Below are 14791 nucleotides of genomic sequence, written 5' to 3'. Positions count from 1 at the left end.
ACGTACACTCTACCCGCCCCAGACTCTCAGGGGCGAATTCAGGATTTAAATTCAATGGGTTCAACTTTTAAAGTTTTTAGCATTGAACTCGTTATATTTTTAAAGTTATGGGTTCATATCTACTATTTTTATAATTTTAATAAATTTTTACATATAAATTTTACTCCGCATCAAAAATTATGGGTTCAATTGAACTCGTCGACAATGCGCTACATTCGCCCTCGCAGACTCTACTTATGAGATTTTGCTGTGTTGTTATTGTTATTGTTGTTAGTTTTGTCATGCAGCTGCAAACTTGGCTTGCAATCTAACAATATGAGTAATCAAACATAACGGTCTAAAGTTAGGCTAGTCATGCAAAATATTATATTGAAACCAAATGATCTATAAGTGATAAGGAAAAAATATAGTGAAATTAATTTTTTATACTTCAAAATAAACTATCCCGATAGTGAATTTTTTTTATTTGTACCTAGGAGTGGCAACCGGGTGGGTCAGGTCGGATATGGCTCAGGTCGAAAACGGTAGTGAAACACTAATAAATTATCCGACCGACCCATATTTAATACAAATAAAAAACGGGTTAACTGGCGAATAATATGGGTAATCATAGTATTTATAACTTCTTGAATATGATCACATTTGGAAGAATTCCTAGTCGACTTTATAAATATAAAAGTAAAACTCATTGGTCGTCCATTTTCTAAATGGATAATATCGTTCTTATCCATATTTGATATGTTTTTAAAAAGTTCATAATCCAACCCTTTTTCTAGTGAATAATATGGATGGTTAACTATTTTTTTAAAACCATTTTGTTATCGCTGTTTATAGCTACCAAAAATATCTGACTTTGGTGGATGGCGGCAACCACAACTTCAGCACAATGTGATTCCTAATATAAAAATTTATATACAAAGTCCCGACTCCGCTATTCTTTAGTATGGATCTCGAGAGTAGGGACAGATCACCTACTCCCACAACAAACTTTATGTTGAATTTCTTTGACTGCTGCAATAATTATTTAAAAATATTGAAAGGGTAATTTGGACATTCAAAATGAGATTTGCTTCCCTTTAATATGTAATATGTAAGTTGCCAACCGTAATGAGGAGAAAGTGGCCCCTGACTAACAGCCTACTAGCCACTGTGGATCCTGCATTTATATTTAATGAATTTAATATTCATATTTATATTCTCACCATTAATTTGTTAATTCATCCAGTCTAAAATAAGTTATTTTTTGGCTATTTTCATACAGATTAAGGAATTCACCTTTTAACATTAATTAGCAATGAAATTGACCATACTAGCCTTTAGTATCTCACATAAACACTCCTGACACATACTCCAACGCTATTTACTTCAAGGGCAATTTAGGTAAAAAATAATTAATTCATTCTTGAAATCTACAAAAATCACTTATTTTGGACCATAAAAAAGGGTCAAAAAATCACTTATTTTGTAATTATGAGTTTAATGTTTATTAAAATTCGATGAACTTATGATGTTTGAAAAATATTAATACATCGGCGTAGGCAAGTAATAGGTACCAAATACCAAGGTTTGTGCTCATGTCGTTTTTCTAAGGGATTTTTACCTATCTATACCATATATCAAACAGTATTACCTTCATTGTTTAAGGATTGTGTTAATTACATTTAAGCATACCAAATTACCTTTTATATACCATAATTCAAATTAAGGGTATAATTATTCCTTCATTTATTTTAGGCATGATTTTATGACTGTATTTTCACGTTATTTGGTTTACCCGCCTCTCTCTCCTCCCACCCCCCATACCCCCTACGATTTACCTTCAGTTAATTCCCCCCACCTCACCCCCACGATTTACCTTCAGTTTTTCCTCCATTCTCGTACAATCTCTTCTCACCCATAATTACCATCACTTTCTCCTCCACTTAATTACCTTCAGTTGATAGTATCCCCCACAATTTGAATTCACTTCCATCTTTGTCTTCAACTCCTAAATCATGAAAAAAACCAACACTCCCCAAAAAAATCATCAAAAGCTATATTAGCTGATATTCCAACCTTTGATTTGGGTGTTTTAACACCAAAATCACCACCAAAAAACCCACAATCGACGCATGCAAGTGAACAAACTACTGGTATTTCATCTCCTAGACAAATTCGTGCGGAAATGAGAAGCAAGCATTTGCACGATGTTGATGTTGGTGGAGTTGATAAACTAGTCGAGAATCAACTGAAACGCAAGGGGAAAGAGTTGAGTGTAGATGACGATTTTGTAGATGATTCTCCCAAAGTTCCATCTGTGAAAAAACACAAGGTCTCTCCTTCTTCATCAAAACCAAAGAAGAAGAAACCCTCAAAAAAAGTACCAAAATTGGTTAAGGAAAAAATTTCAATAAAGGTAAACACTATTTATGTTTCCTCACTGTTTTGTAGTTTGATTTTGGTTGTAAAAATCTGTTGTTCAAGTGTTAATTTAGTGTTCAAGTGTTTTTTGGCCAAATGTGGTATTGTCCTAATTTTGTAGATTATTTTTCGCAATTTTGTAGGTTTAATGGAACTGTGATTATTAGACAGTAACTGTAGTTAGTTTGTAGTTGATTTGTAGTCTGATCGTTAAATTGTAGAGATGGTATTTTTCATTGCAACCTGTATTGCTGCTACATTTAACTTCATTCTAAATACAATTAATCTACATGTTGTGAGTTACTTGAAGTAACTGTTACATTCTGTAGATAATGTTTACACGTGCATTGTTCTTCTTTGATTGTTCAAGTGTATTTTGGTAAAATGTGGTGTTGTCCTAATTTTGTAGATTCTTTGTCTCAATTTTGTAGTTTAATTGGAATTGTGACTCTTAGACAGTGTATAAATGTAGTTAGTTTGTAGTTGATGTGTAGTCTGATGGTTAAATTGTAGATATGATATTTTTATTGTAGCTTGTATAACTCATATATTTAACTTCATTCTAACTACAGTTAATCTACATTTATGTGAGATACTTGAAGTAACTGTTTTGTAGATTCTTTGTCTCAATTTTGTAGTTTAATTGGAACTGTGACTCTTAGACAGTGTATAAATGTAGTTAGTTTGTAGTTGATGTGTAGTCTGATGGTTAAATTGTAGATATGTTATTTTTTATTGTAGCATGTATAGCTCATATATTTAACTTCATTCTAACTACAGTTAATCTACATTTATGTGACATACTTGAAGTAATTGTTACATCCCGTAGATAATATTTACACGTGCATTGTTCTTCTGTTATTGTTTTGTAGTTATAGGTGTGGGTAGGCTATTCTTCTTCTAGTTATATTTTGTATTTGTCATGTAGTTATATGTAGATTACTGTTTCCTTTTTATGCAAACTACTAATGTTCATTAATTTTATATTTTCTACAGAATGGACCTTACTTTGCATAACAAAATGTTGATTATGGTGTGCTTAGATTCCACAGTTTGTGTGATCCTAGCATACCTAGTCAGATACAAGCTTTACTCTCTCCGAATGCTTTAAGGGTTTTCAAAAAAACTTGTTTTGGTTACTTATTAGGTCTCCCCACAATCTGTATGCAAAACCAATCACTTCATCTTCTGATGAAGTATGAATTGACAAAGTCTACTGACTCATATTTTTCAGTACTATTTAAGGGTGAAAAATTGAATTTTTCCTTGAGAGAATTTGGGTTGATAACTGGTCTTAATTGTGTGAATAAGTTTTCAGACTATGGTTACACTTCCACCTATGTTAGCCCTTTAATGAATACATATTTTTCGAACAAAGAAAGGGTTGAGAAATGGCATTTGAAAAATGTAGTGACTAATAAAGCATGGGCAAACGATGTGGATGTGGTGAAGTTGTGCATTCTTTATATGTTGGAATTTTTTGTTTGTCCTTCTGATAAAGACCATGTGACTTTCATAGACAAGTTTATGTTCTTTCTAATAGGGTCTGGTAATTTTGAGTCATACCCATGGGGTATCAAATCCTCCAAGCAGGTTATTGAATCTGTCCGACATCGTCTTAATCCCCATGTACATTCTTATCTGATACGGGGATGCTCATTAGCCTTGCAAGTGTGGCTATATGAGTGTTGCTCGTCCGTCAGCACCGAGCTTGCTACGAGATGTTCTGAATCTATACCTCGCATTTTAAGATGGTCAGCTACAAAGGGGCAGATTTGGTTAACTGCAATTGAAGAGAAGATGATCAAGCCTGAGTGGATCAAGGTATTTTTTTCCACTTTTGTATGATGCTACAATTACATTCATAATAACTACATTGAATCTACATTTTTTTGTCACTTGAATTAACTGTTATTTTCATCATTCAGTTCACAAACATGATTGAATCTGGAGAAGAGCTTGGAGTGCTTAATCTGCCAGACAAGATTCAATATGAAGATGAACATGGTGCTCAACCATCACATGTTTCAACTGCTGCTTCTCCATCATTTGAACCCAAATATACAGATTGTCAAGAGGACATTGAATCTGTCAGTAGCAAGCTCATGAAGTTGGAAAAGGGGATTGTGCAGGTATTATGAATAACTACAACATATTGACATAATCTGCTACATTTTGACTTCATTACATAACAATTATAGTATGTTATACATTGTAGTTAATTTGTGGTATAAATCTATAACAATTATAGTTTGTTGAATTGTAGTGTAACTGTAGCAGTTAGAATAAGATTACCAACTAATTATATATTTAATTTTTAGGTTGATGGAAAGTTAGATGCCTATAGGAAGGCTGTTTTTGAGGAACTCTCAAGCCTTCGAGAGTTCATAGATTAATCTTTGAAGGGTGTTATGAATGTGATAAACAAGAGGTTTGATTTGGACGAGTCAAAGGTAAGAATTTACATATAATTTTGTACTAAGACTAATTAAGACATATGAATAAAATAGTCTCAAATATTCCCCAAAATTGTAGTTTGCTGGTAGTTCAACAAAAAATTATTACCAACATCAAGGAGAGAACAACCAGCAATTCCAGTTCAATGATGGTGATCAACTGCATGGAAGCACAAGCAATACAGGTATCTACAAAATTCCTACATACATATCTACAAATTTCAAGACAGCATTATTTAATTATACTAATAATTTTTTTACTATGTGTTGCAACTACAATTTCTCCAGAACATTTTCAACCACAAGTTGACTTATATCCTGACTTCCAAGAAGCAGCTGAGGCATATAAAGTAGGTACAGAACCATTCCTTCATTACAATAAGGTTTTTATGCAAAATTTTAATAATTTACACCTTAACTACATATTCCTACATATATCTACATTTCTCATTCCCAATTATTCATTCAAGCTGAAGTTTCAGCAGAACATCTACAAGGAAATATCGAGGAAGAACCAGTAATTGATGAAGTAGCTGAGGCACAACAAGCAGGTAATATATTCTCTATATTCTCTATAACTCCATAATACTGTTCATATCTACATAGATCTACACTTATCTACAGAAGGTGAAGTTCCACAGTCGCCAATTCACGGTGTGACTGTGACTGAAGTTGTTCCTGAAGGCATTGATAAAAAAGTTGTTCCTGAAGGCATTGAAAACAAAGGTTTGACATTGGATGACTTTGAGCTGCCAGAAAACTTATCACAGTTGGTCATGTATGGCGAGACCATACGAGATGAATCAACCCCTGTTCATCCCGGTAGAACCAGGCAACCGGGAAAACATACACGATCACCTTTCACATCTTTGTATAGTTCTGGAGGTAGCACATCTGTTGGACCTAAAAAAATTTACCTCAAGCACCCCTTCACAAGTGTCATAGGTGAAAATGTAGATCCTGAATTGACAGAAAGGTTCACCAACTGGTTATACATTCGTAGTGATAAAGTATCTAGGAGATATGAATACTTCATTTTACACTGTCTGTTCACCATTTTTATACTTTAAAATTGTAATTCATTTTGTCAATTTTTTGTATTTGATCATCTTTTTTTTTGTTATTACAGGAGGAAATATTACTTTTCCAAGAAGGATAACCAAATCAAGCCTTGGTTGGATTTTGGTTGTGAAAAGATTGATAAGAAGGACTGGTTTTATGACCTTGCTCACCCCGGACAAGTCATCAATAACACAGTAAGTATAAAGAACATAATCATTCACAATATCTGTTTTGTCTTCAGCTGTGTAGTGTAATTGTAGTTTATTTTTCAGCTATGATGTGTAATTGTAGTAATATTGTAGACAACATATATATGTTACTATATTTATGTCTCAGCTGTGAAATTTTGCTTTTTATGGACCTTATGTATCATATGTGATGATGATTGTATGTACAAACTGGAATTTTGGTACTTTTGACTGACTTGGAATCTCTGTGTACCACAACTGTAGTTACCTTGTAGTAATATTGTAGAGCTTGTGATTGTGCCTATTAATATTAACTGTAGGTTGAACTTGCTGATTATTGGGACCTTAAGTTAGGTGGTATGTTTCATTTGTTCCTCTGTATAGTGAATAAATGTAGACAGTGCATAAATATAGTTAATGTGTAGTTGTTTTGTAGTCTGATGGGTCAATTGTACATATAGTACTTGTTCACTATGGTTCATACAAACTACAATTAAATTACATTTTGTGAGGTACTTGGACTAACTGTTATATTTCTGTAGTTATAGTGTAGCTAATTTGCAGCAATTTGTTAGAGTTTTTAATAAATTCAAATTGTAGTTAATCTGTAGTTGTCTTGTAGACAAGTGTGGTTACACCGTACCTTATTGTATATGTTTATTATATTTTGGCAGCACATTGATGTTATTATGTATTATCTCCGAAAAAGAGGCAAATATGGCCCCAACAATAATACTAGGTTCACAACCACGGATTGCTTGTTCAAGACAAAGATTGAAAGAATCTATGATAAGTTCATAAGTTCTCCACCGGAACAAAGGTATTCGGTTGTTAAACCCGAGGATGATGTTGGAGAATATATTCTTGGGTACAGAATTCTTGCTAATGTTGCCTGGGATCTTGTTGACTATGTGCTCATACCTGTGAACCTTGTAGAGAACTTTCATTGGTTGTTGCTAGTTTTTGACATAAAGGACAGACAACTTTATGTTTATGATTCCATGGTGAGAGCAAACCGTCATAAAACAGTTGAGACATTGGTTGACAAGTTTTCAATCATTATCCCTCTGTATTTGTCATGCACTGGTTTCTATGGTAAACGTAAAGACATTAACTTCAAGAGCACAAAGGCATACATTGAGAAACCAGTTACGGACCCTCTCGACATACAATGGATGGTTGCTGATATTCCACAACAAAAGGAAGGCTCAGTGTAAAAAAATAATCTCCCTTTCTATATGTTTAATTTTTTTATTTTAATCATTTGTTATATAATGAAAAATTCTCATCTTATGCAGCGATTGTGGTGTATTTGTGGCTGCATTTGCGGAGTATGTTAGCCTTGGAGATTTGGCAATCCCAAAGGAAGATCTTTCTGATATTGACCAACACCGTAGACGCTATGGAGCTCTACTGTGGGACTATGCAACAAAGAAGCAAGAAGATGGGTCAATCAGTGAGAGTGAGGTTACTGGCAGGCTAGCAATGAGGAAGGGTGCTCCGGCAAAAAACGAGAGGACTAGAGTGCAATGAAAGAAGAAATAGACTATTGTGTTCCTAGTTTGGTCTGTGAAATTTGGTAGTTGAATTGGAAAACAATGTAGGAAATATGTCGTTTTGGTTTTCTACAACACTTTTTATTAATTACATTATACTCGAGTACTCTGATTACATTTTTACAGCAACAGCTTTGTCTTACAATTTGACTTTAATCTTCAAGTTATTTTTATAAATACCTTCAAGTGCCAAGTAATATCTGTATATAACTGTCATTTGTTACACAGCAGAAAGATAAAATAAATACAGGAATCATATAAATAATTTAGTCATCTTTTATCAACAAGGTTTATCAAAAAAAATTCAATTTATCTACATTTAAACTACGTCAAACTACATTTTAACTACAACTCCTCTACATATGAATAACAGGACTACAGTTCTAACACAGTTAAACTACATATTCACTACAATCTGGATACAATTTACGTTGAATGCATTCTTTATTAATATCAGTTTTTTGTATACAGTAAATATTAAAGTTTAACTATTCTATATAAAAAAGACAACTTTAGATGCTTGACAGAATACATAAAAACATAAATAGTGCAGATACACAAATTGATGTTTATACTTCGTATTCATCTTCAAAAACTTAAACAATTACACAAGAAAATCCGATAATTTGAGCTCACTAACATTTATTTTGAATAACTATTCTAACTACATGATATTCATTTCTTTTTCGGCGCATTCTTGCAAGTTCTTTTGTTATGCCCTTCACCTCCACAATTGCCACATAACACCTTGTATTTCTTTGACTTTATTTCATCAAATGTTTTATATCTTTCCTTGTGAGGTCTCCCTGGCTGCCTTTTATCTCCCGCCGGTGGCTTTACTACCTCATCCAAAATATGTTGTGGCACATCCCATTTGCCTTCATCGGGAAGAGGATTTATTGGCATTTCATAGGTAAGCAGAAGGCTCTTCCTTGTGTAATACGGAGAGCAATAGTTTTCGTATGTTTCATTCCTATGCCTTAATGCTGCCAAAGCATGCGCACATGGAAGTTCATCAAGTTGGAATTGTCCACAGCTACATTTCTTGTTTTCTAGACACACAATGTACCGCTTCACACCATCTAACACAGTATGTATATGATCTGTTGAAGCCCTCACCTACAATTGAAGACCAAACAGAAATAATAATACATCAATCATTAAAATGGATTATCAACAATTTACCTACAAATCAGCAACAAATATATTACAGCTCATCTACAAACTATTATTACCAACAATTTGACTACAGTTTAACTACAATCTGGAAAAACTGCAGCTAGTACTTTTTTGATTCTACTGCACAAAAAAAAATATCTTACCCTTAGTTTCTGAGATAATGTACTGTTGTCTTCCAATTCTTTGTTGTATTTGTGACCAAGGTATGTGAAAGTACCCTTTGCCTTCGATAACTTTTCTTTTGTCCAACGTTCAAGAAGAGTCCTCATATACTCAAATAGATCAAATATTGGAAGCTCTCTTGCATCTTTTGTTACAGCATTCAACGACTCGGCAATGTTTGACGTCATAGTAAAAGTTCTATTCACCGTTGCATGTACTCTTGACCATCTATGATAGCCAATATCATATAGGTAAGACTTTACACACAGGTCTACCTCTTCAATCTTCAACATCCTTTCATTAAATTCATCCATAGTGTATGACCGTGCTGTAGCAAAGTACAATTCATGTAATTGTAGATGTCCCTTCTTGAATTTTGACCTTATATTTGTCCATATATGCCACATGCAAGAGTAGTGTGCCAATCCCGGATAGACAACTGATGTTGCCTTCAGTATACTCTCATGCCTATCTGAAACAACACACATTGAAGGCCTTTCACCATATGCCTCCTTGAATTGCTCAAAGAACCACTTCCAAGACGCGTCGTTTTCAGAATCAACCACAGCATATGCCAAGGGAAAAATAGTACCTACATTTTTAAGACATAAAATATGATTAAATAACAACTACAATATACATTGAGAAATATAGACATGTTAACTACATTCTTTTATATAACTACAAAATAACTACAACATAACTACAATTTAACTGCATTTTAAAGACTGTCTACAAAATAAGTACAAAATCATTCCATTATTTACCTGCTGCATCCATGGTGCTTGCTGTCAGCATAATCCCCTTGTAGGCTGACTTTAAGAATGTCCCATCAACCACTACTACCGGCCTACAATGTTGCCAACCATTTATTGATGTACAGAGAGCAACAAATGCGTATAAGAAGCAATCATCTGCTGCCTTCTTCAATTTAACAACAGAACAAGGATAATTCTTCTCAAGAATATAAAAATATTTGGGTAATTTGTTGTAGGAGTCACACGGATTCCCTCTCAAAAACTGTAAAGCTTTTTCCTTTGCTCTCCATGCTTGCATGTAGCTTAGGTTCAATCCATGTTCGGATAACATGTCAGTTTGTATGTCCTTTGGTGTGTAAACAGTCTTAGGATCACAATACTTTGGAACGACCATGCTACCAAGTACTGCTGCAGTACGTTTGCGCTGTATGAATGTTTCGTCCATTAGGCAGCATGTGTGTTGACGGCTGAAACTTCTTATCTTGAACATTGCCGAATCATTAATTGACGTTGCCTTGAAATGCCATTTACAGCTTTCAGCAACACATATAAGCTAGTAGCTACAAAAGAAATACAATATTTACACAAATTTATGAAAAAACTACAATTAACTACAAACTGACTACAATTTAACTACAATTTATAAAACCCACCTATCTTCAATCATACACTAATTTTGCTGATATATTATCCACAAATAACTACATACCTTCTATGACTAGATATTTTTACTTTGAACTAGAACTTGTGCATCACTGAATAATTCTTCATTGCAGCAGCTACTGTTTGCTTGTCCTGATAAACTTGTCCTTCTTCAATATATGTTTGCGTAGATTCAGTTATTATTTCACTTTGATATTCCTCTATAGCTGGTGAGGATGGAAATTCAAGTAAGTTTAGGGATCCAGACGAACCTGCAAACAATAAATTCATAAATGTAGTTTCTATGTAGATAATTTTGAAAGCAACATTGCTTTATCCTTTTCAGTACTATGTGAGCTTTGTAGTTTAATTGTAGGTAATTGTAGTAATATTGTAGATAACATAGTAACACCATAACTCTCTGCAATGTCGAATCAAACATACCTGCACTGGTGCTTTCATTGTTGATTGTCAATTCCATATTAAAATCTCTTACGCTTATACATAAAGGATACGAACCTAAGTTTTTATTCTCCTTTTTGGTTTCCATGTAAGCACGAACCCCCATATCATTCCTAATCTCCATTGGAGGACAATTCTCGTTCACAATGTATTTGATTTCTATAATTTTATCCGATGTATCAATCGATAATTGTTCTGCAATTGTAGAACTGAGAATTCCGTAGTTTGCATTATCATCTACCACAATGGCATCAACTTCAAAATCTCTAAATCTGCCATAGTTATCCCAATTACCATTCGATTTCAGCATTATTGGGATTTTTGACATGATTTCGTGTAGTTGATAGGAAAAAAGACGAAGAACAGATATAGTTTCTACAATTTGAGTACTGATATCGACGAAGAGCAATTTTGTACAATTTGAGACGAAGAACAGATATAGTCTCTCTTCAGTAATTGTACAATTTGATTGCGTTTTTTGTTGTAGCTGATATCAACAGAGATCTCTTTCTGTTGAGGAAGGAGAGAATTACGCAACTGGTGCCTTCATCAGGAAGAGAGATCTCCTTCAGTTTCAAAATTCGAATAAAATCCTTGACAGAATCACATCAGATCTGGTGCCTTCATTTTAGGGCTTTTTTAATGGCAAAATCTACCTATTTTTGGATTGGTATATAATTTGTAGTAAAAGTGTGGACTACATGGGTAAATAACAAATTATGAATATTTTTGGTAATAAGATTTGATATATGGTATAGATAGGTAAAAATCCCTTAAGAAATTCATCTTTTGGCATTAATTAACAATATTTCTTAATCCCACCCACCGTGCAACTTTTTCTTTGGAGTTTTCTGAAAAGGATTATATTTATATTCAGACTAAAAGAATGGAGTTTTGAGGATTTTCTTTTGATTAAAGATTTTGAGGATTAAATTTTACACAATTTATTTTTTTTGCACAAAACTCTACTTGTTTAATATTTTTAGAATAAATTTTATATATTTAAAATCTGTGCGGTTATTCTCATTTTTTATAAAATGATATAAATATTTATAATAAGTTGAAAATTTTCGTAGTAAAAAGTGTTATTTTTCAAGTACTGTAATAATTTTTGTAATGTCAAATAGGACCGAGTATCTAATATTAATAAATAAAAATTTCTTATCATAAACTTTACACTAGAATACACTTGTCACAAATTCTAGTTTATTTAATTAATGTCGGGTCATTAAGCTTTCATATGCCAAATTGCTAGTGAGTTGAATGGTCTGAAACCAAAGTAGATCCAACTGACAAAGCAGAAAAAGTAGAGCCCCTTCTTTTCACCGGAAATTTAGAAAAGGAAAAAAAAATCAAATGATCAAATGATCTAAACAAAATAGAGCTTAAAGTGAAAGAAAGGAGGAGATTACATGTCAACTGTTGACATTATTAGTTTATCCATATATCTTAATAAAAAAATGAAAAAATAAAAGAAGCAGGAGAAGTAGTGTTTGTAACATGAATGAATCTCCTTACCTTAGAATGAAAGCAACACAGTAAGAGACAGCAGCACTAATTAGGAAACACAGCTAAAAAATAAGTATCACAACCACGTCACGGGAGCACCTAAAGTAGACTACGGCTATTTAATGAATTAATTACTTCAAAGTTTTGGATCATTGGGGAAATTCAAACGCCATATGTACAGGGCAGTTGACAATAAAATAAGAAAAATTTAATTAATATATATTGAAAATTAAACACTACATATACATGAAGCTTTAATTACTACTCCAAACGTTTCATAAAACACAAACACCAATTCTTAAACAATTGTTTTCATATAACTAAACCACCGTTTCATAAACTGATGGTTATTCACTAATGGTTCCAGAACACTTTCACTTATGACAAATAAACAGAGTTTTATAGCCTTGCGATTCTACTATGAACGAGAAAGCTAGAGTTTCAATTTCCATGAAATAGAAAATGAAAATATAAGAAGCTGTTGAACATGTATGAAATCAACTTCTAGACCCATGGAACAATTATTCAGAGCAATAGCAACTTGAATCTCATTCACAATTTCAATTTAAAATAGCAGAGACATTTAGACATACCTAAAATAGCGTTGTTCTCTTGGGATAGAGTCTGATTTCTTTTGTTCTATGTGTAGGGTTTATTTAGTGTGAGGGGAAAACGGATCGGTTTGGTTTTTGGGTTGGGTAGGAAAATTTGGGCCTGATTTGGGTACAAGAACTAGCCCAATATCCAATTAAAACTTTCCTTCAATTTCTTTTTCTTATTTCCTTTTCTCTTTTTTTTTTAATTAAGAAAAAAACCTAAATCAAATTACTAAATTAATCTAAATTATAAAATTAAACTAATTATCTAATTACAATAATTATAAAATTATTTAATCCTAAATTAAAAGAGAAAAATCACTAATCTAAAAATTAAAAGGTAAAATGTAACAATGAGTCATTTTTGTGATTTTCGTTTTTTAATAAAATAAATAATGAACTAATTAATCCTAAAAATGTAAAAACAAAACCTAAATTCAATGCATAGTAATCCACATTTGTTCACTTGTATTAGTCTTCAATATCTATTTTTTCCAAATTTTTTAATACATATCTTTTCAAAAAGGCCAAACATATAGAAGCATGGAATAAAGTTACAATTAGTTAGTTATTGTGAAATTTATATAAATAGAAAGATAAACTATGGGTTTAATGGGTACATAAATACTATATAAGAAAAAATAGTATGCACCCGATTGTCAAATAATAATCTTGTCATCCCATGTACATTAGCTTACTTACTCTTGCACAATACATAGGGTTGAATTTTTTAGTTTCATAGTGAACGTCTATTACAATCATTTGTTTATACCGGTAAGAGTAATTTTAAGTTAATAGGATTTAAGACATATGTTAGTAATATGATACGTTTATTTTATTATCAAAATTTTTATTTACTAATATAGATGCTTTTACACCTTTTATAACATATATATCGTTGCACCATTTTGATACGAGAAAAAAATGAAATTGATGACATATTTTGTGTGATTTTTGAATGAATAAAGTTTAATTTAAAAATGAATAATTCAAAAGTACCAAAATTAGAGACGAGGAGATATGAATTCTTTATTCGAGCATTCTAAATTCTGCATTACGTTTATTGATTATCTTTTTCAGCCGAATTCTTTTTTTTCCTTTTTGAAATGTTACTTATCATGATTAAGCTGAAATTAGATAGGAACTAATGAACTTTGGGGATATTTGTACAAATATGCAGCCCAATACGCGGTACTGCCCTTGCTTAACCGTATTTTTCAGATTTCACCCGTATAGTCAATACTTTTTTTCGCTGTAGTGCGTATACGTCTTTATACATAGGGAAATTTTCGTTGCTATACGATATAAGAAACTATATTACCAAATATGTTCATAATTTGTATATTGCCCTTCATGTTAATAGTATTTCTACAAAATATAGACAATGCATTAAATAAGGAATCATTGTAGTTATAGGATTCCTTATTTAGGCGCGCTAAAATTAGGGGATTAAATATTCTTCCAGATCTTCCACAACGCAAATCACGCACATTAATCTTCTTCGTCAGTTTCGTTTTAAATTTAGCGTCTCTGCTTTTTCGATACACTGTGTTTCAAACTTTTTTCTGATTTCACAAATCAAAAACGACTAAATCTTCTACAATTCTTCTACATCAAATGCAATTATGTCCAAATTTCAGTAATACAAAGCAAAGGAAAAGAGAGCAGCAAATCCACCATTGACAGCCATTAAAAAGCTTTGAATCTTGAATTCAAATTTGGGTTTTCAAAAAGCATTATTTGTTTGGATTGGGTGTTGTTGCAAATAATTGAGAATATGGTTTGGAGTTTATATCTCAATTTTGAGAGGTTTTGGTGAAG

General features: G+C 32.5%; 1 protein-coding gene across 1 annotated transcript; it reads right to left on the bottom strand.

Annotated features, from left to right (window-relative positions):
- Positions 1-8224: 8224 nt before the first annotated feature.
- LOC107807948 (protein FAR1-RELATED SEQUENCE 5-like) lies at positions 8225-13083 on the bottom strand. The gene is made up of 5 exons (XM_075244452.1): positions 12968-13083; positions 10471-10675; positions 9771-10321; positions 8985-9595; positions 8225-8781 (listed from the first exon to the last, which is right to left on the bottom strand). The coding sequence occupies exons 3-5, from the start codon at positions 10249-10251 to the stop codon at positions 8338-8340; spliced, it is 1536 nt and encodes a 511-aa protein (XP_075100553.1). The 5' UTR covers positions 10252-10321; positions 10471-10675; positions 12968-13083; the 3' UTR covers positions 8225-8337.
- Between the last annotated feature and the right edge of the window lie 1708 nt (positions 13084-14791).

Source organism: Nicotiana tabacum, chromosome 22 (assembly GCF_000715075.1).
Source record: "Nicotiana tabacum cultivar K326 chromosome 22, ASM71507v2, whole genome shotgun sequence".
In the NCBI taxonomy this organism is placed as follows: Eukaryota; Viridiplantae; Streptophyta; class Magnoliopsida; order Solanales; family Solanaceae; genus Nicotiana; species Nicotiana tabacum.
Note: the sequence above shows the minus strand (reverse complement) of the source record. Positions and strands in the feature narration are given on the sequence as shown.

Bases quoted from the DNA above. Each gene is read 5' to 3' on its own strand.
- LOC107807948 (XM_075244452.1), bottom strand. From the start codon at position 10,251: ATGTTCAAGATAAGAAGTTTCAGCCGTCAACACACATGCTGCCTAATG. The intron at 9,596-9,770 runs GTAAATAATGGA...TTAAAAATGTAG, and splicing joins AAGCACCATGGATGCAGCAG to GTACTATTTTTCCCTTGGCA. The intron at 8,782-8,984 runs GTAAGATATTTT...CTTCAATTGTAG, and splicing joins CATTATCTCAGAAACTAAGG to GTGAGGGCTTCAACAGATCA.